Source organism: Oratosquilla oratoria, chromosome 14 (genome assembly GCF_046742065.1).
Source record: "Oratosquilla oratoria isolate Oo_2021 chromosome 14, ASM4674206v1, whole genome shotgun sequence".
Lineage (NCBI taxonomy): Eukaryota > Metazoa > Arthropoda > Malacostraca > Stomatopoda > Squillidae > Oratosquilla > Oratosquilla oratoria.
Genome location: NC_134790.1, coordinates 27,499,802 through 27,519,639, shown reverse-complemented (window position 1 = coordinate 27,519,639; position 19,838 = coordinate 27,499,802). Strand labels below are relative to the sequence as shown.

At 39.5% G+C, this 19,838-nt stretch overlaps 1 protein-coding gene across 2 annotated transcripts in view; it reads left to right on the top strand.

Moving 5' to 3' along the window:
* The window catches only part of LOC143032824 (venom dipeptidyl peptidase 4-like), a 59,905-nt gene extending 41,566 nt beyond the window's left edge, over positions 1-18,339 (top strand). The window contains exons 3-17 of one of the 2 annotated variants that reach the window (XM_076197912.1): positions 2,148-2,257; positions 4,144-4,283; positions 5,198-5,292; positions 6,044-6,118; positions 6,353-6,405; positions 7,059-7,270; positions 7,520-7,689; positions 8,510-8,695; positions 9,758-10,038; positions 10,325-10,448; positions 10,986-11,272; positions 11,580-11,774; positions 11,922-12,082; positions 14,191-14,402; positions 14,760-18,339. In XM_076197912.1, coding sequence (XP_076054027.1) covers positions 2,148-2,257; positions 4,144-4,283; positions 5,198-5,292; positions 6,044-6,118; positions 6,353-6,405; positions 7,059-7,270; positions 7,520-7,689; positions 8,510-8,695; positions 9,758-10,038; positions 10,325-10,448; positions 10,986-11,272; positions 11,580-11,774; positions 11,922-12,082; positions 14,191-14,402; positions 14,760-14,858 — 2,400 coding nt within the window. In that variant the 3' untranslated portion in view covers positions 14,859-18,339. Of the gene's footprint in view, positions 1-2,147; positions 2,258-4,143; positions 4,284-5,197; positions 5,293-6,043; positions 6,119-6,352; positions 6,406-7,058; positions 7,271-7,519; positions 7,690-8,509; positions 8,696-9,757; positions 10,039-10,324; positions 10,449-10,985; positions 11,273-11,579; positions 11,779-11,921; positions 12,083-14,190; positions 14,403-14,759 lie in introns of those variants that run through there. The other variant, XM_076197914.1, reaches the window with a different exon arrangement.
* The last annotated feature ends 1,499 nt before the right edge of the window (positions 18,340-19,838 follow it).

The following is a 19,838-nucleotide window of genomic DNA, read 5'->3' as shown; positions in this document are numbered from 1 at the left end:
AATAAGGAGAAGGGAAGATGAGGAGTAGAAGGAGAGAAGGAAGAAGAAAAGGGACTGGAGAAAGTGGAGGAGAACACAGGGGAAGATAAAGGGAAGAGAATATTGTATTTCCTTGCTAACAGTTCACCGGAGATTCTATCCTTGAAGACAACAATGCGCAAGATAGATGGTAATGGTAATAGGACAAGACAAAGGTCATACTAGATACACATACATAATGTATATAATGTGAACAATAGTGCGGCTGTACAGTATGTGTGTGTGTATGTGTGTTCGTGTTTACCTACTCGTATTCTTGCGTACAAATATGGGTGTGTCTCTGATGAGTGAGTCTTTTATTTTTTCTTTATTATTTTTTTAACTAATATCCCTCTCCATGTCCTCTTCCTTCTCCTCCTCCTCCTCCTCCTCTTTAGTGTCTTCCTCTTCCTCGTCCATCAATTCCTCTTCTTTCTTCTTTTGTTTTTCCTCCTTCACATTTTCTTTCCTCCCTCCCCTCCTCCTCCTCCTCCTCCTCCTCCCATTCCAACATCTCGTCCAACAATTCCTCTTCTCCTTCCTCTTTCTTTCCCTCCTTCACTTTTTCCTTTCTCCTTCTCCTCGGCCACGGTGTCCTCCTCCTCCTCTACTGTGTGCTCCTCCTCCTCCTCGTCCTCCTCCTCCTCCTTGTTTCCGTCTCATCCTCGCGCTTTTTTCCCTCCTACCCCTACCCCTCCCGCTTCTTGTAGCCCTGTAAGTCTTTTTCTGCCCTGTCTCGAGTGTTCGATTTTTTTTACTTGAGAAGAGTACAGCCATAAGAAGTCTGCCGGGCGAGATGCAGCGCCCTCGGGATGAGCAATGGGACAAAAAGTGGACACAAAAACCAAGAATGTCGCCCTTTTTGGCTGAAAAACTCGAGACACCACTTTTTTCTTGCACCTTGGATCCTCAGTTCAAAGAAGTCTTTGGACAGATTCCTTGAGGAATTTCGAGAAGAGCGTCTTGGTAAAGATGACTATCAGAGTAGTCAAAATTCCAGTTAGGTTAGATTACACTCTTGCAGAAAAAAAGAAGAAGAAAAACGTTATAATTTCTGTTGGATTCTTTGATTGATTGAGATGTTGGACACTTAATAAAGCCGGTTTTTGAGCAATCGATAGACGATCTCTGTCTGCCCTAATTCCAACCGTCACAGAGACAGTCGTCTGTCAGTACACGGGACAGAACGTGTGTCAAGAAGGTTAACGCAACGCTATCGTTGCGTGTCTGAACCGTTTTGACAAGAGTGTTGATAAGTACATAACAAGAACACCGTTCCCAAGAACGGGTGTTATGCTGCCGGCACAGTAGGAGGAAGCATACACATACACACACACACACACACACACACACACACACACACACACACACACACACACACACACGGCGGTCCAGGTTCGAAGCCCACCCAGAGCTGAAATAATTTCAGTATCGCTGCGCTTCGAGTCGTTACTCCAATTCGTGGGCGGGGAGTTGGGTGTGTTTGTGTGCTTGTAAGGTCACATCATTACCCATAGATCGGTCATATATGAGCTGAGCCACTCATCCGGAAAGGAAATAGCTCTCGATCGCGAGTCCAACACGTGATCCAAGACCATGGTGAATCACATACACACATACACACACACACACACACACACACACACACACACACACACACACACACACACACACACACACACACACACACACACACACACACACACACACACACACACACACACACACACACACACACACACACACACACACACACGATGTGTATCTCTTATAGTGAAATGTTCCTATCTTTTTTAATATACTATACTTTATACACATTGCCATATTCATTCAGTCTTTTTAGTTAACTCACCATCCCACTCCAACGAAGTGGTAAGTGAGAAACCCTTGGTAAGGCAAACCCTGTCAGTTGCGACAACTCGCTGGTTTTTTTTAGGCCGATGTTTGGGTTGCCTCCCCGCCTGGCCAAGACTGTCGGGAACAACGCAAGAAGCGCGTCCCGGGAATCGAACTCATGACCAACTGCTCGCAAGTTCGACACGGTATCTTGTCAGTCTGTACTTGTTCCATCAATTTTATATTTACTTATATGTAGTTTTCAATTAAGTTTTTTCTTCTTTTTTTCGCAGAAATCGAAGAGCAGTTCTCGCCCTCGACTATGGAGGAACCTTCTGGTGGGAACCATTGCCGTCATGTTCATCATCGGGGCAGCCATGATATCCTACATCGTCACAAGAGAGTAAGTTCCTCTCCTTCAGGCAGGTCCTGAGGCGAAACGGGACACAAGGAACCCGACCCGTGATTGCTTTCATGAACAGGTGACCTTAGGGTCTCCATTCACGGTACGATCTGGTCGGATCTGACCAGATTGGATTGTGTATGTCTATCGGATCCGACTAGATCTGTCCGACGGCCTTAAGACCAGATCGTACCGTGGATGGGGGTACCTTTGAAAGGGTAACTAAGATTAGATCGGGATTCTAGAATGAGGCCATGTAACAATAGCAATGCTAATTTTATTTTTGTTTTGTTCTAATCAAAGATGGACGGTTTAGTAGGTTTGATGGTCGTGCTGTATACTTAAAACACGTCAATCCTAGGATTGCTAAAGTAAAAGAAATTGTTTTATTTATTAGCCAGAATGTAAATATAAAGTCACAGTGTTGACTTGGAACTCTTCCTCGAGTCTTGCTATTTTGAGGTGGGATTATTTATTTATTTATTTATTTATTTATCTATTTTTTTTTTTTTTTTTTTTTTTTTTTTTTTTAGTAAACAATGTCACGTGAAATGGGCCTGGTTATGGTACGTTTTGCTTAGTGCGATTATCGCTCCACGATAATCGTTCATGGCTCAATAGTGATCGTCAAACGATTGTCTAGAGCACTAATTCTTTGTTTTTGAATGGTGGGGCTCTTTTGCATCGAGCTGCAGAGTATAAGGCTGATCTTTTTTAACCGAACCTACAACCAAGGCGTTTACCTGAACTATGATGCCAGGAGGGAGGTTGCGCGTCATCCGCCATTGGCTGTGGTAATAGGTTAATAATCGCAGTTGTTGTACAAGAACAAATGAATATAAATAGAAATAGAAAGATAGGCAATGATGATAATGACAATAATAATAATAATAATAATGATAATAATAATAGTAATAATAATAATAATAATAGTAATAATAATGATAATAGTAATAATAATAATAATGATAATAATAATAATAATAATAGTGATAATAATAATAATAATAATAATAATAATAATAATAATAACGATAATCATAATAATAATAGTAATAATGATAAAAAGAATAATGATAATCACAATAAAATAGAATTATAATATTTACAATAAATGATTCGCATCCTATTTTTTTTTTTCATTATTATCATATCACAGTCATTGTGATGCGGCGGAGGACAAAGGCATGCTATTCATCCCACATCCAGTTAGTCACATATAAAGGACACAATTGTCATTGTTTTGCGCATGCGATGTACAGTCACGAGCAAAAAATTTTACCCACGTTACAGTTCTCACAAACTCAATATGATTTTATTTTTTTTGTCGAATACGTGATATATTTTCCTGTGTAGCATTTAGCTTACAATTAGGTAATTTCCTTGAATAATTTTTTTTTTTTTTAATTTTGTTTCGTGAAAAAGATCAAGGAGGGTCGAAACTTTTGCTCCTGACTGTACCTATCCTCCTCTCGCATTTGGTTCTCACTGACCATGACACAGATCAGATTTCGTGATCTGCCCTGATGGCCACTCACCTAAATGAACCGCGTGATCAATCACCTTTGGCCATGCAAACACAGAATTGTTTACAATCAGGTCCCTTCCCCCCACCATTTTTTTTTTTTTTTTTTTTTTTTTTTTTTTTTGTCGATGTGGTTGACCATACGTTCCTAGTGACAAGAAGAATTTTTGACGATATAACAAAAAATATTAGTTCAGGTTTAGTTAGGTTATGTAAGACTTGGCTAGGTTAAGTTAGGGTAGGTTAGATTTGTGGTTCCGAAGTCGGGGAAAGGACCCTTTGGCAAAGACTTCCAGTCTCGCCCACTCCACGACGTCTCTACCTTAATCCAGGTTCTTGACACGTTACCTCCCTCCCACAGCCTTTCGGAGCCATTGGAAGAACCTCAAGCGGCGCCTCTGCTCCAATACCCGCGCCTCCAGTCTCTCCAAGGCATCTCCTTCGACGAAGCCGTCTTCCAGCACTTCTTCCCCGAAGACTTTAACGGGACGTGGGTCTCCGGTGAGTCTTGGTGTCTTGGTGTCTTGAGTCCTGGGACGTCTTGGGTCCTGGGACGTCTTGGGTTTTGGGTTCTGGGTCTTCATAGATCTTGGGTCTTGGGCCTTGGGTCTTGGGTCGTTCTTGAGTCCTGGTTCTTGGGTTTTGGGGTCTGGGTCTTCATAGATCTTGGGTCTTGGGCCTTGGGTCTTGGGTCGTTCTTGGGTCCTGGTTCTTGGGTTTTGGGTTCTGGGTCTTCATAGATCTTGGGTCTTGGGCCTTGGGCCTTGGGTCGTTCTTGGGTCCTGGTTCTTGGGTTTTGGGTGAAGTTGCGTTGTCATGGGACTTATAGGCCTCTGATTGGTAGAAGTCTTTGGTTATGAGTTGGGGACCTCAAGTGGTTGATTGGGCGTGATTGGTTTACATCCCGAATGACGCTTTTTTTCCCAGTAAAGGTTGAAATTTTGTTGCCATGGTGTTTCTTAGTCTCTTTGAAAAGTGAGGGAGTTACATCCGTCACCTGTTTTTTTTTTTTTTTTTTTTTTAACGGGAAAATTATAATGACCCAATTGTTTTCAACCCAAGATACCTCCCAGAAAAAATATTGATAAAGATTATATATATATATATATATTTATATATATATATATATATATATATATATATATATATATATACTGTGCATATAGATATATATATAATGTACATGTATATATACATACATATACATATGTATATACATACACATATGTATATATATATATTATATATATATGTACATATATATATATATATATAAATATATATATATATATATATATATGTGTGTGTGTGTGTGTGTGTGTGTGTGTGTGTGTGTGTGTGTGTGTGTGTGTGTGTACCTACTTTCGTTTAAACTTGTTCATCATGTTCATCCTACTGTTCTGTTCTCTTTGCAGACACGGAGTTCTTGTTCAAAACATCGGAGTTGGCCCTCCACCTTTTCAATGCAGAGGACCAGACCTCGAGGGAGCTGGTCAGCAGCGAGGTCATGGTGAGTGGCAGTGTGACCTTTTTTAATTTCATCTCTTCATGTCTATCTTCCCCTGTGGTGTCCTGTACATATTTTGTTTTAATTAGCAAGTGGCCCACTGGACTGAATGTGGTCCAGAGGGGTCGGGAAACCCGCTTGATATGCTGTTGATGCAGAGATGACACTTCATGAAATTAAACATAAAAGTTATACATAAGATGAACGAAGTTTATTTTAAAATTCTATATGTTTGTTTAGTGTAAGTAAACACACGCACGCACGCACTCAACTCACATTTTCTTCACATCGAGTAGGGGTATGATTATTGTCATTATTATTATTTCAACCAAAGTAACGCGGTCAAGATGATTACACATTCGCACATTCAAGGTCATCCTCAAATGTTGTGAATTTGAAAAGCTAGGAGACGACCTCGCTTACAGTATTCTAGACTTCTCAAAGGACAGTTCAACAATGTGTCTAATATTTGTTTGTCATTCAGCTTCTCAGTACGAGCATATGACGCAAAGGTGATTTTACATTTGGAGATTCGAAAAATAAAAGATTGCAACCTAATTCGTTTTTACTCAAACGAACTCACTTGAGTGGCAAGTGCGCGACAGGGACTTACGCTACAAAATACTGACAACTGTCATAACTCCTGCAGACTAATAATCCTCTCCCACAAAAATAAAAAAAAATAGATTAATAAATAAGAAAAAGAGGCTCATAAATGACTATGTTTTATATTCTTGTTCCTTCTCCCTTGCAGGACAAAATCCGCCCCGTCAAGTATGAATTATCCCCCTCCAGAAAATACCTACTACTCGCTCACCAAAAGTTAAAGGTAAGTCGACAAAAAAATCTTACAATATATCATATATTTTCTTTCCTACAAGTTACTTGTGATCATTAATCTAGATATCAAGTTCATTATCAATTTAACACCACACGAATGTTCAACTTAACATTTCATCAACAAATCAAAATCAATGAAAGTTCTGAAAGATGAATGTCTATTTTTTATTTGAACGAAGAGATCCCATTCTCTGTGAAACTGGAGTCGCGTTTTCTGTTACAGATCTACCGTGAGTCGTATCTGGCCTTGTACACAATAATTGACCTGCAGACAAAGTAAGTCACCATTTTTCTTTACATTTTTTTTACCATAGATACCTATTTAATGTGGTACCCAGTTGTGTTTATATATACATGCAGTATTTTATTCTATGCATACATCGCAGAAAGTCTTGTGCAAATGAAACTGAAAATGAAATTGAATTCTCAGATCTGAAGTATCTCTGTTACTTATATTTCTTTCTGTAACTTCAAATATAGATACTATTTTTTTTTGCTCTATATTATGAAACCAGAGTGTAGTACAACGGTACAGTGTGTCTGAGTTTGTACATGTGTATCAAAATAATTATGGTCAAGAACTACCTTTCTCCCACTTGCATTTCTTTGTGATTAATTGTAGAACCCCCCACCCACACCCAGACACACACGTGCTTGTGTTGGAGAACCTACAATTGGGTGTTCTACAGTTGATCATGTCTCGTTATGTATTACCTAACATATTCTAACCTAACCTAACCTAACCTAACCTAACCTAACCTATGTTAGCTGGGGTGGAGATTTTACAGTTGATCGATGTAGATGGAATCTACAATTGAGCGTAGGTGGAGTGGAGACTCTACAGTTGATCAACGCGTGTGTGTGTGTTGGGGGAGGCGAATTCTCTAATTGATCCTTTATTTGTTTACATTCAACGCTCTTCTTTGCAGTGCGATCTTCCCCTTCGTGCCCCCGGGTTCCCCCGGGCCGGTGCCCCTGCAATTGGCCCAGTGGAGCCCCACGGAGGACGCCATCATCTTCGTCTCGAAGAACGACCTCTTCTACGCTCCTTCCGTCGTTGACCTCACCAGCGTCATCAGGATCACCGACACAGGCAGGCGACGCGTCATCTTTAACGGAATACCCGACTGGCTCTATGAAGGTGAGTCTTCATTGTGTTTTGTGATCCAGGCAAGATTACAGAGGCTTTTCTTTCAAAGAAAGGAGAAGGTGAGTCTTCAGTGTGTCTTGTGATCCAGGGACACGTTCTGGTGTCTTCCAGAGCTAGATTCCAAGGGGTTCTCTTTGAGGGAAAGGGCCCCCTCTCCCTGAAAAAAATTGTTTTTGGATTGTCGAAGAAAAGTACTGAAGACCTTTTCTCTCATTCTTTATCGTTCTCGTTCTCCCACAGAGGAAATCATCAACAGCAACTCTGCGACCTGGTTCAGCCCCAACGGTCGTCGCATCGCCTTCGCCACCTTCAATGACACCCTCGTGGATGACATGAACTTCACGCTCTACAACACCCACGGCGTCTTCGATCCTCAGTACCCAGTTACGGCGAGCCTCAAGTACCCCAAGGTCAGTCTCAAAGTACTACGGGCCTTATCACTTTTAGTTTCCCGTAGGGGTATTGACAGCATAAATTTCATTCTTCCGTCATTTTTTTCGGGAGGCTTTAGTAAAACATCTACAGACTAGAAGCACGCAATATTATGAATGAAAAATAATCTTCATTAACAAAATGCTGATCATTTTTAAGTTCTACTATCCTGAAGTAAGAAATTGAAAAAGAATGACAGGGTCATAGATAGCTTTTTCGGGTCACCAGTGGATGCAACTTTCTCTAGCTAAGTATGTTAGAAAAAAATACTTCGTTTCATATTTCCAACACGGACAATTTTCCCTCTAGGCGAAGAGCACCTCATCCTTTCCATTCCCCTCTTCCTGTCCGGACATTTCTTCAGCTGTACGGACAGCACCTCAGCCTTTCCATTTCTCATCTCCAATCCGGACATTTCTCTCGCTGGGCGGACATCCTTTTACCCTGTCCATTTCCCACCTCCAGCCCTAGACACACCTCCCGCTGGGCGGACAGGAGATCACATTTTTCCTTTCCCACCTGCATCCCTAACACACACTCTGGACTCAAATCACCATCTTAATGTTCTATTTCCAACCCGGACAGTTCTCCCGCTAAACGGACAGCAGTCCACCCTTTTCATTTCCCATCTCCAGCCCGGAGACACCCCGGACTCCAATCACCCTTTTCATGTCCTATTTCCAATCCGGACATTTCTCCCTCTAGAAAGAGGGCAACCTGCTCTTTTCGTTTCCCACCTCCAGCCCGTAAACACACACGCCTCAAATGCAAATCACCCTTTTCATTCCCGTCTTCCAGGCCGGACGCACCAATCCTGAAGTCTACATCCAGGTCGTGGATCTTCCGGCCTTAGCTGCGAGGAATGGGAGAGCCTACCTTCGCCTCACGCCCCCCAAATCCCTTCCACCGAAAGACCTCTACTTCACTTCCGTGGCCTGGGCAGACAACGATCGAGTCTCAGTCATCTGGCTCAACAGACAACAGGTAAACTTCTTCGCGGATGCGTCTTGCATACCTATTTCACCTTCGCGACAGGTTCTAGTCTGGTGGATACATGGTAACTTTATTTAGCTGAGAAGTAGGCTTTGACCAAAGTGGAGACTTGATTGGTAGCCCTTATTTGGCCAAAGCTGTTCGCTTAAATGTGTTCTTGATCGGTAGCGATGTTTCTTCTAATTTTTTGCTGTGAGTGAGCGCAGAAATTTGCTTCTATGTAAATTTTGCCTTCTTTGCAAAGTATGGACGCAACCATGCGAGCCACCATACTGACCGCCGACCATAGTACAAACTATCTCAAAACTACATGTGAAATTATGAAATTGTACTCTTACATTTCGAAGGTCATTGACAGACTCTCAAAATCACATCTTTTCGAATTCATTACTATGAAATTATACGATTAATTTCTGTAATAAAAAATAATATTGAAAACATTGTGTGCGCACAATATTTTTCTTTGTACGCCAGTTGTAAAACATGTGTGCGCGCGCATATGCGAACAGTTTAGAGAGAGCATTGATCGGTAGTCCTCAAACTCTGTCTCTCAGGCGAGTTCTTCGTTGAAAAACCTTGGGACAAATCCTTCGAGCCGAGGGTCTGTTCCAGCCTACCACCCAAGCATGACCAACATTCACATAGACATATCTTCTGGGTATATACTTAAAATACTTTAGTGTAAGGGAAGAGTGTGCACACAGTAGGAATTTGCTGAGCTGGCTTTGTTTGTGTGCGTTGTCTGTCTTAGGCATAAGGCGATCCTGATAGGGCGTAAACATTCCTAGTGCTTATTACCACTCCGGGGATATGGACATATAACTTTAATATATTCATTATGGTGGAGGTCCTTCAGTTGAATAGAATCGTCTGAGGTTTGCCCCAATAAAGTATTTAAAATACGTCAATGTAACCAAAGGATTAATCGATATAGTATGAACTTAAACCGGAAAAAGTCGTATGAAGTTTATTAGAACGTGTTACAATCTCATAACCTACATCCTTCTCCCGTATCGTCTCAGTGAGTGAGTCAAATTTTCATCTCCATTGCAGAACGTGAGCATCATTTCGATCTGTTCAGTGTTATCCGGCTTGTGTGTAGACGACCTGCTTCACATATCTCCAGACAACGCCTGGATCGACCTCTTTGTTCCGCCGATCTTCGACGCCGAAGGCAAGAACTACATCCTCATCTTGCCACTGGATCAGGGAGACAAGGGACACTTCAAGCATATCCACCTGAGGAATATAGACGAGAAAACACTGGTTCCCCTAACGCGGGGAACCTCGGTGGTCACGGAGATCCTGGGCTGGGACACAGACAATCATGTCATGTAAGTACGAGAGGGATGGTGCCTTTTGGTATATAATGAGGCCAAGTAAAGAAGCCGGGTTTGGAAGGAGGACTGGAAGACAGGATGGACAGAATTATTATTTCAGGAATTTTACTATATGATATGCGGTCTTTACTCCATCTGAGAATATCACAGTTTATATTAAAGCGTGCGTTTTTGTGTCTGAGTGCGTGCATATGTTTATGATCATGTCTGTGTAGGCTTCCATTTTCTCTCATATTTGTTCGTATCAAAATAAAATGTAATATGACTTCTATCCGTGCAGATACTTCATAGCCGCGCCTTCAGGGAATCCAAGTCAGCGACACATATACTGGTTGGGTGACCAGAACCACCCCAGCCCAGGTCGCGTTGTCTGTGTTACCTGCAACTTCAAGAACGATCATTTGGTAAGTTCCTGCAAACACAAAACCGCCTGTCTGTTCTTATGGGTTATCAGGATGGCATTAGTTATCAAGCACCTTCTGAAAAATGGAGTGCTTTAATGTGTCAGGTGATTTTATTCGGTGGAGGGTGAAGATACGGGAGCGGGCTTTTGATGAATTGAGACGATCCTCAGTCCGGATAAGTGAAATTGTGTGGCGTGACCAGAGCAGAATAGGTCATACATTAAAAATTCTCGTCATATGTTATAAATTTGAAAAGCTGGAAGATAATTTCGCTTACAGTATTTTTGACTTCCCTATGGACAATTCAACAATGTGTCTAATATTCGTATAGATTTAACTTTAAAATTGTCATTCAGCTTCTAAATATATGACGCAAGAGTGATTTTACATTTGGAAATACGAAAAATTAATTGTTTTAACCTAAATCGTTTCTACTCAAACGAACTCACTTGAGTCGCGTAAGTGTGACAGGGGCTATACCCCAAAAATATCTCGCATTGGTTGATGTTAACATGCAGACTTTATCTCTCTGGCCAGGAATCTTGTAACTACAACGAAGTCGACATGAGCGAAGAATATAGCTACTTCTCCCTCACCTGTTCCGGTCCAGGGATTCCTCAGGTCACTCTCCACCGTTCCGCGGACCTCTCTCGGATCGCCCTCCTGGAGGACAACGATGAAGTACGAACCCTCCTGAAGGGACGCTCTCTGCCCCTTCTCAAGAGGATGCAGATCGATGTTGCAGGCGGATTCAAGGCGCGGGTGTCCATGAAACTTCCTCCGAACTTCAATCCGTCTTTGTCCTACCCGATGGTGGTTCGAGTGTAAGTAGAGCAGTGTTTATATGATGTGGGATTGACTATCTTCAACACATTGATTATCTTGCCGCGTTGCCTCTGACCGGGGCAGGAGACAGGGACGAACCTTCATCCACGTGAAGCTAAGATAAGAGGAAAATAAATTGTGGTGGGTGGGAGTGGGTTTGTGCCTTGGCTGGCTACCTCTCTTATAAGGGGGAAGGGGCACTTGATATATAGATAGGGACTGAATATGACTCACATATCCCCAAGATTAGTGTGTTTGGCAGTCCCCGTCTCCGACATAGCGTCTGACTCTTCTCCTTAATCACAGGTACGGTGGCCCGGGATCCCAGGAGATCGACGACAAGTTTTCCATCGACTGGGGGGATTACATGGCATCCACCAGGGGAGTCATCTACACCCACATTGACGGCAGAGGTTCCGGCTACCAAGGAGACAAGTTCCTCCACACCATCGACAAGGGTCTTGGCACAGTGGAGGTCGAGGATCAGCTCAGCGTGACGGAGTAAGTAAGAAGCTTCTGTCAACATCGAACCTTTCGATCTCTCTCTTGAACGTTTTTCTTTCTTATCTTCCCGCCCTTCGAACCTCTTCCACTGATTTTCCGGACCCATTAGCAATGATACATTTTCTCCTTCGTCTTGGATTTCAGGAAGCTCCAGGAAACGTTCTCTTTCATCGACAAACGCCGGACAGCCATCTGGGGTTGGAGTTACGGGGGCTTCGTCACGGCTGCTGCGCTGGCGAGAGACTACAAAGACATCTTCAAGTGTGGCATTGCCGTGGCCCCTGTCACCAACTGGATTTATTATGGTAAGTACATCACAGAAGCATAGAAATAAATAGATAGGTTAGATAGATTAGATAGATTAGATAAACTAGGTAGATTAAGTAGGTGACTTAGACAGATTAGATAGATGAATGGATATATAGAGAGAGATCTAGATAGATAGATAGATGAACAGACAAAGGCAGAGATAGACCCATAGGAAAAAGAGAGAAGGATTTGAACCTTTGAACAGAAAGAGTCAGGGGGGTAGCCATGAAAGAATTGACATAGAAAAGAGGGGAAGCATAGGGGTTTGGAGTTTCAGGTATGGTTGGATGAAAAATATGCCGTCACCATAAATGGATGGATGACCAACATCTATCCGTTGCCACTGGTTTCTCTTGTTGAAACACTTGACAAACGTGGTACATGTACGCGATATAGCGTTAGAAAATTTAATATTAATTTTGCAAATTATAATACATGAACGTAATATCCGATTTTCTTGGCGGGAATAAAAATGAAAAATACCTTGCTACCAGCAAATATACTAACGAACGAAGTCGCTAGCATAGGCTCGGGACGCCATCTTGTCGTTTGTCAAGTGTTGTCTGCCCGGTCAAGTTGAGGCCCTCGGTACTTCCATCAGTACCTCGCGAGGTATATATTCTTGAAGGAATGCTATGGAGCTGAAATCCATGCATTCCTTCAAGCTATGAAAAACCTATATACTCGCAATCAGAAAGAGTGACGACGACGACGACGACGATCCGGATGACTTAAATTACAGGCACCGATTTACTAAATACACGTTAGGTTAGGTTAGGCTAGGTTAGGTTAGACGAATTTATCATCCTTTCATTTCTTCGACGTCGGCATCTATCATAACAAACATGACGCACCATTCGTCTGGCGCGACTTCGTTACTTACGAAATCTGTTTTAGCAACTTGTTTTTTTTTCCGCCAAGCAAACTGCATATTACGTTGATACATTATACTTTACAAAATTAATAATTCATTTTCTAACGCTATATCGCGTACAGGTACACAACTGAACATTTACCCAAATAGTTTGGCCAAGTGAATGGATAAAATTTCTTTTGGTTGAATTTTCGATGTGTGGACAGAGATTTTTTTTTTTTTTTTTCAAGTTAGTAGAGCAATGGTAACTGAAGTTATACAGTATATTTCAACCTAGTGATGGATTCCACTTCTTTATAATCATCTTCTTCCTCTTCTTATTTTTTTATTTTTTATTTTATTGCTTATTTATTTATTTGTTTATTTATTTATTTATATATTTTTTTTTTTACAAACCTTAGGTCATCTCATTCAATGTGTAAAACAAAAAGTTTTCATGTTTCAAAATTTTATTTTATACTAAAGTCATCCCTTTCCATATAATTCTCTACGGGTCAATAAGAATGGTATCACAGAGCACGATGTAAGTGGGTAACATTAGTATTTAGTTTCTACACTCATGGTGCACGATTTTTCTTGTAAAATCCGTACTTAACTACAGTTTTTTTTGCCGAGTCTTTTTTAAATTTTATGTTTATTTCTGTCCGAAATCACTTGTTTTGTACCACGCCCAACCAAGCAATCAAATGAAATATGTATGAAAATATGGGAAGAGGTGGGTAGAATTAATTCTTTTCGATAGAAATAGAAGTATACGCGTCAGATTCGTTCATTTTTAATATTAGGAAGAAAATCTATTGAAGAAATATGTTCGCCCAAGACTAACCCTCACCAGCGTTTCGACTAGGTCAGTTTGGGTCTTTAGAAAGACTTTTATTTATTTATTTACTTATTTATTTATCTAATTATTTATTTTGTCTTAATGCTGGCTGGTGACCCGATCATAGGCGTATATCTATTCGTATCTATATACCAAGGGGTTTTTCCCCCTCATAAGGGAGGTAGCCAAGTCAAAGGCTCGCACCCACTCCCACCTAGTCGACTCCCTGTCTTCTGCCCACCCCAGGTCAGAAGCAATGCAGCAAGACACAGCACATCCACATCAGGGTCATTTCATTTACACGACGATCCCTCCTCCCCCCCCCCTCTCTGGGGAGAAATCCCTTTGTGTTGCATCAAAATATCATCCCTACACAGCCATCCTGACGATGCTTGTTTTCCTTGGCACAGACACAGCCTACACCGAGCGGTTCATGGGTTTGCCAACGGTGAATGACAACTTTGACGCGTACAATTTCTCTGACGTCAATCAGAACGTCGATAACTTCCGTAACAAGGAATTCTTCTTGATCCACGGCACGGCCGACGACAACGTACACTTCCAGCAGTCCATGGCCCTGGCCAGAGTCCTGGAACTTAACGAAATCTTGTTTAGATCGATGGTGAGTTCGCATGAAGACGTTCTTTTTTTATTTTATTTTTTTATTTATTTATTTATTTATTTAATATTTATTTGTTTATATGTTCATTTATTGATTTATGTATGTATTTATGTATCTATTTGCTTATATGTTAATTCATCTTTTTATTCATCTATATATCTATTTATTTATATTCTTGTGTATCTTTCATCTGTTTGTTTATATGCTTATTATTCATTTACTCAGTTATTTATCTCTTTATTCATATTAGCTTGATTGGATATTTATATATTCAGTTATATATGTATCTACATATACGTATTTATCTAAATGTCTATCTATCCATCAATTCATCTTTTCTTTTATTTACTTTTGCAGACGTACCCTGACGAGAAGCACAGTTTAGGAGGAGTACGTCCTCATCTGTACCGAAGTATCGAAGATTTCCTTAAGGACTGTTTTAATATGCATTACTAAGTATACTTCACCCTTCGCGGCAGCATTTCGTCACCTTGCATACCACTGTCCGATCTCACAGAAGAATTATCATGGAAATAGAAGTTCGATCATGAATACTCGAACAGATTTCGTCGTGTTGTTTACATTTCTCGTCGACGTGTTTTCTCTCTCACTCGAACGCCGTCACAAGTCTTCATTACGTCGAGCATTCTCTACCCACAAGATCAGTAAAGATGGCGGCACGTTAGGCTAGCATGCTACTTGCTTTTGCTACTTCGTTGGAGTAGAAACGACTTCGGTTACAATATTCTAGACTTCCGTAAGAACATCTCAACAATGGGTTTAACACTCGTATAAGTTTAACTTCTCTTAGTTCGTCATTCAGCTTTTGGAAATTGGAAAAACAAAAGATCATAACCGAGTCGTTTCTTCTTAAACAAAGTTGCAAAAGTAAGTAGCATGCTAGCGAGAAATCCCTAGTGTGCCGCCATCATAAGATCTTTGACAGTCCTCTTGTTTGTATCGTGGCGTTATAATACCTCTTTGGAAATTTCCTCCGTCCATATTCTATTTAAGGTTTGTGACGTGTTTGGATGTAGTGGCTTGTACTGCACTAATAGCTGGATTAGAAGAAAACACGTGATTTTTGCACTAGAGTGAATGAAGTTAAACTTATCAATTTCGTTTCAGAAAGAACTTACGATGTGATTCCCAGTTTATAGATTTTGAGACACTATTTTGTCGTACGTTTTACTGTAACCAGATATATGTAAGAATATGTGAAGAAATCTATTGTATTCCCCTCCAATCCCTACCGTACCTATGTAAATACAACATTCCATGCTAAACGTGCAATATACATATATATATATATATATATATATATATATATATATATATATCTGTACATTATTCACCATACAATACAATGGATTTTTATCTGCGAGGTATCATTTCTACAACAGGATCTGGGGGTTGTGTTCATAGAGCTGAATTTAGGATTAATGAAGAGGGCATAGTGGATTAGGGCGGCAGCATGTGGTGGTTCGAATCCCGCTAAGTAGACTAAGAGATCAACGCGTAACGGCATTTGATCTTAAATCCTCGATCTTTGAAATAGGCTCTCATGACAAGCCACCTCGCAGGAGTAACGACCGAAATATAAAAATATTGTACATAATATATTTTGAAATGTGTAAGTTGTATATGCACTCAGTAGGAAATGTTTTGATCATTTGTGAACTAACTGGAAATCTCATAGTGTCAAACTAGAATATGTAACTAAAAGTGGCGTTTTATATAAAAATGGGTCATTTTCTCTTGTATAGACTCTGAAAAGCTTCAGAAATGTTAGGCAACACGAGAGAGATGGCAATGAATGTTAGAATTCTTTCTAGATATGACCAGACGATTTTATTCAGCTATTTCTGTGTCCCTTCCCGGGGAGAGGGATATCCGAGCGGACTAGGCGCAGGCGTCTGGAGGTTGGCGGGGGTTCGAATCCCGCTGAAGTCAGCACGTGATGTCAGGAGAGTGGGCGCACGGACAAAAGCAAAGAAATGTTTGGAAAAAAGTACTTAATCTTGGAAAAAAAAATGAATCTTATCATTGTGAATTTATAAAAATGGGAAGACGTGTGTTCAGCGTCATTGTTTAGGAGTAATGGTTGAAAGTAATTTATGTCAAATATTCAATATGCCAAATAAGACATTCGACAATAAACACACGAAAACATTAGAAGGCTTGGTGACGGTCGGTGTTTGAATATTTGCAAGACTACAACGTTAAGAATGATTTGTTCCATATATATATATATATATATATATATATATATATATATAATATATATATATATATATATATATATATATTGAACATATTGGAGTACAGTAAATGTACTATTTTGTAATCAATCTGTGGTTCTAATCTATCCTTTCTGTAATTATGTGACTCAATTCATCGTACAAATATATGAATCCATTATAAATATTTTTATTGCACGTGGGCTGATAGTTTGTTTTATACTCTACTCTTGAACCTGAGAAAAGTAAAAGATTTCAGACATGCTTTGTCGTTCTTGGAAAGGAAGCTCTTTGGGCAGCATCAAATCTCATCTTAGTAATGGACTGTATGCTTGTGAACTATTTTTTGTTTCGAGTTTACATTATGTGTGTATATATATACAGTATATATATATATATGTATATATATATATATATATATATATATATATATATATATATATATATATATATATAGAGGAGAGGTAAATAGCTCACTCGAAGTAATATAGTTATTACATTTTTCTTTTATGGAAAACAATGATGTTGTACACGTGCTGTACACTTATCGAAGAAATTATTTATCACTTTATTCTCCTTGTACTTTCCTGCACAAAGTTATAACCCAAACTGGACTTAAACACACTTGACCTCCTGTCGATCAGTTTGTTACTGGTCCTACTAACACTCACCGTGGAACTGTCTGCGACAGTTCGTGGATCCGTGCTTGACTGCATGGTTCCTGTCACTGAGAGTTCTGTCTCGTCAGTGATTTTATTTTTGAATTGTGTGAAATGTAGTGTAGTATATCAGTTGGGGATTTTTTTTTTTTTTTTTTTTTTTTTTTTTGCTAAGTCATGGATTTCCAATTTCTTTCTCTTTGGAGGTCACCAAAACCTTCAAAATACCTAAAAATATCTTACAATTGATCATATCTTGCAACTGATATACTTACACTACATTATACTGTATCATGCTACATTATATTCATCCTATAATATGTTTTGTACATTGCATAATACATGTAATAGGCAAGTGAAACTATGAAATTTGCTTGTCCGCTTTATTCTACACCGTACCTACGTAGGAGGGACCTCTGGGGTCGCGGTCCTGTATTCTGAGGTGCAGGGTGGGGGTCACGGGGTAGTGTAGGGAATCAATGAACCAAGCAATTATATATCTATGATCGAGTTAATTCAGGGATTAAGTGCTAATCCATGTTTTTTTTCGCTTAATCGTTATTTCATTCCTAATGAATGTTGATGTATTTAATATTTGAATAGTTACTGAACAAATTTTGAACAGTTGTGCCCTGTTTTCAAAGGTTTTACTTTCAGCATTATGAACATATTCTTAACGAGGGATTTATTCATGAACATATTTTAATCAATACAGTATTTATAGATTTATTTTGAACGAGTTTTTGAAAGGATAGATATTTTCTCATCATAATAAGCGATCCACATGCTGTACATTCCTTTTGGGGTAATTTTGCTTGCTGTCTACTAAATGAATAAGCCGAAGATTTTTATATGCAAATGTAATTTATTCTGTTAATGACGTGTACAGTCTGATTTGAAAAAAATATATGTATATATAATGAATCTTGGAAAATGTCCATCTATAGCATCTTTCCTCTGATGAAAATGGAAGAGTGATATATAATTTTTGCGTTGTGAACTTAGTAATGAAGTTTTGATAAAATCTACTAGAAGTTATATTTGTTTTATTGTGGTCCTTTCTCTGTCCCAACATTAAAAAGAAATTTGAAGAACCAGTGTCAATTGATGTACAAACTACTAATGAAAATGAAAATGAAGAGATTGGTCTAATAGATCAACAAAATAAAGCAGTTATTTTTTGTAGAAAGAAAACGGATTCACAGTGGCAGATCTGTTGTTGACAATTTCAAATCTGTAGAGGGAAGGAAGGAGGAAGGGAGGGAGGTGGGATTCCTGAGCGTCGCGTCGGGCTGACCGAAAGATTTAGAACGAAAACATTAGACAATGAAGATTGAAACACTATCCTATATAATTAAAAAACTATATTCAGGGCCTTGTGCACTTGCTTTTATAAAGAATAAATTAATTCTCAAACTCGGATGGAAGGAGTAGGTCGAGTGAGAGTGAAAGTGGTTAGGTCTAAGTGAGGCAGAGAAAGTGAGTGAGCGAACCGTAAGCTTGTATCTCTCGCATATATTATAACCAGTCCTGCTAACTAGTGGCTAGTTACGCACTTTGGTCACACACTGTGAAGGGCATCTAATAGAATAATTCTGTCGTAATCTCAGAAAACTATCCTAGTTCTCTTTCGTTCCTTGCTTTCTACTGAGTTTGTGATGTCATTGTAGCTTTATAGAGATGAGAAAAGAAGTTGAAAAAAAAATTACGCTCCATATAATTCTGGTTTATATAAAATCAGCCTAGTTTAAGATCTGTTTCTGATTAACGCGACTTGAACGCATAGATTGCACGCCATACTCGAATGCACATTCCCGCTGTAAACATTGGCACCAGGGTTGCCAGATTGGCCTTTTTTAGGCCAAAAACCTCAATTTTGGCCTCTTTTCAAAGCATTTGGCCTAAGGATATTTAGTTTGGCCTAAATTACTAAATCTGGCTTTTTTTTGGCTTTTTTAGAATGTGGTTTAAATATATTTCATTTGGCTTCAGTAAGCTCATCTGATAATAGTGAGTTGAACACTGAGTTCATTCGCCACCTCCTAAGACAAAACCAATCCAAGTTAAAGTCTACCATATAGTATAGTGCGCGTATCTTTTCTTTTCTTTTTATTATGTTACCATGGTGATCCATGCAATTTGTCCCATTTTCTCTTATGGCACTAAGATAAAATTGGACGAATCAGCTGTATGATGTTGATGGCGCACAAGATCCATTTGCAACTTTTGGCGTGATTTTTTCTTTTTTTCTTAACTGTCTGACGTAATTTTAGGCCTTCAATCAATAGCAAGCTATGTACATTGGTAGGGTACTGAATATTGAAATATATTGTGTTTTGATTAACAAAATTGGTAAAATCCTTTTCCATCCCACAAAAGCGTTCGTTCTGGTTGTTTATATTTATGTAGAGTGGAAAAGATCGTTGACATTAAATTTTCATTAGTGTTTTTAGTGATTTTCAAGTGCTTAATTATTTAGGAGTATTTATTTTTTCAGGTGCATGCATTTTAGAATAAGAATCAGCCTGCAATCTTCA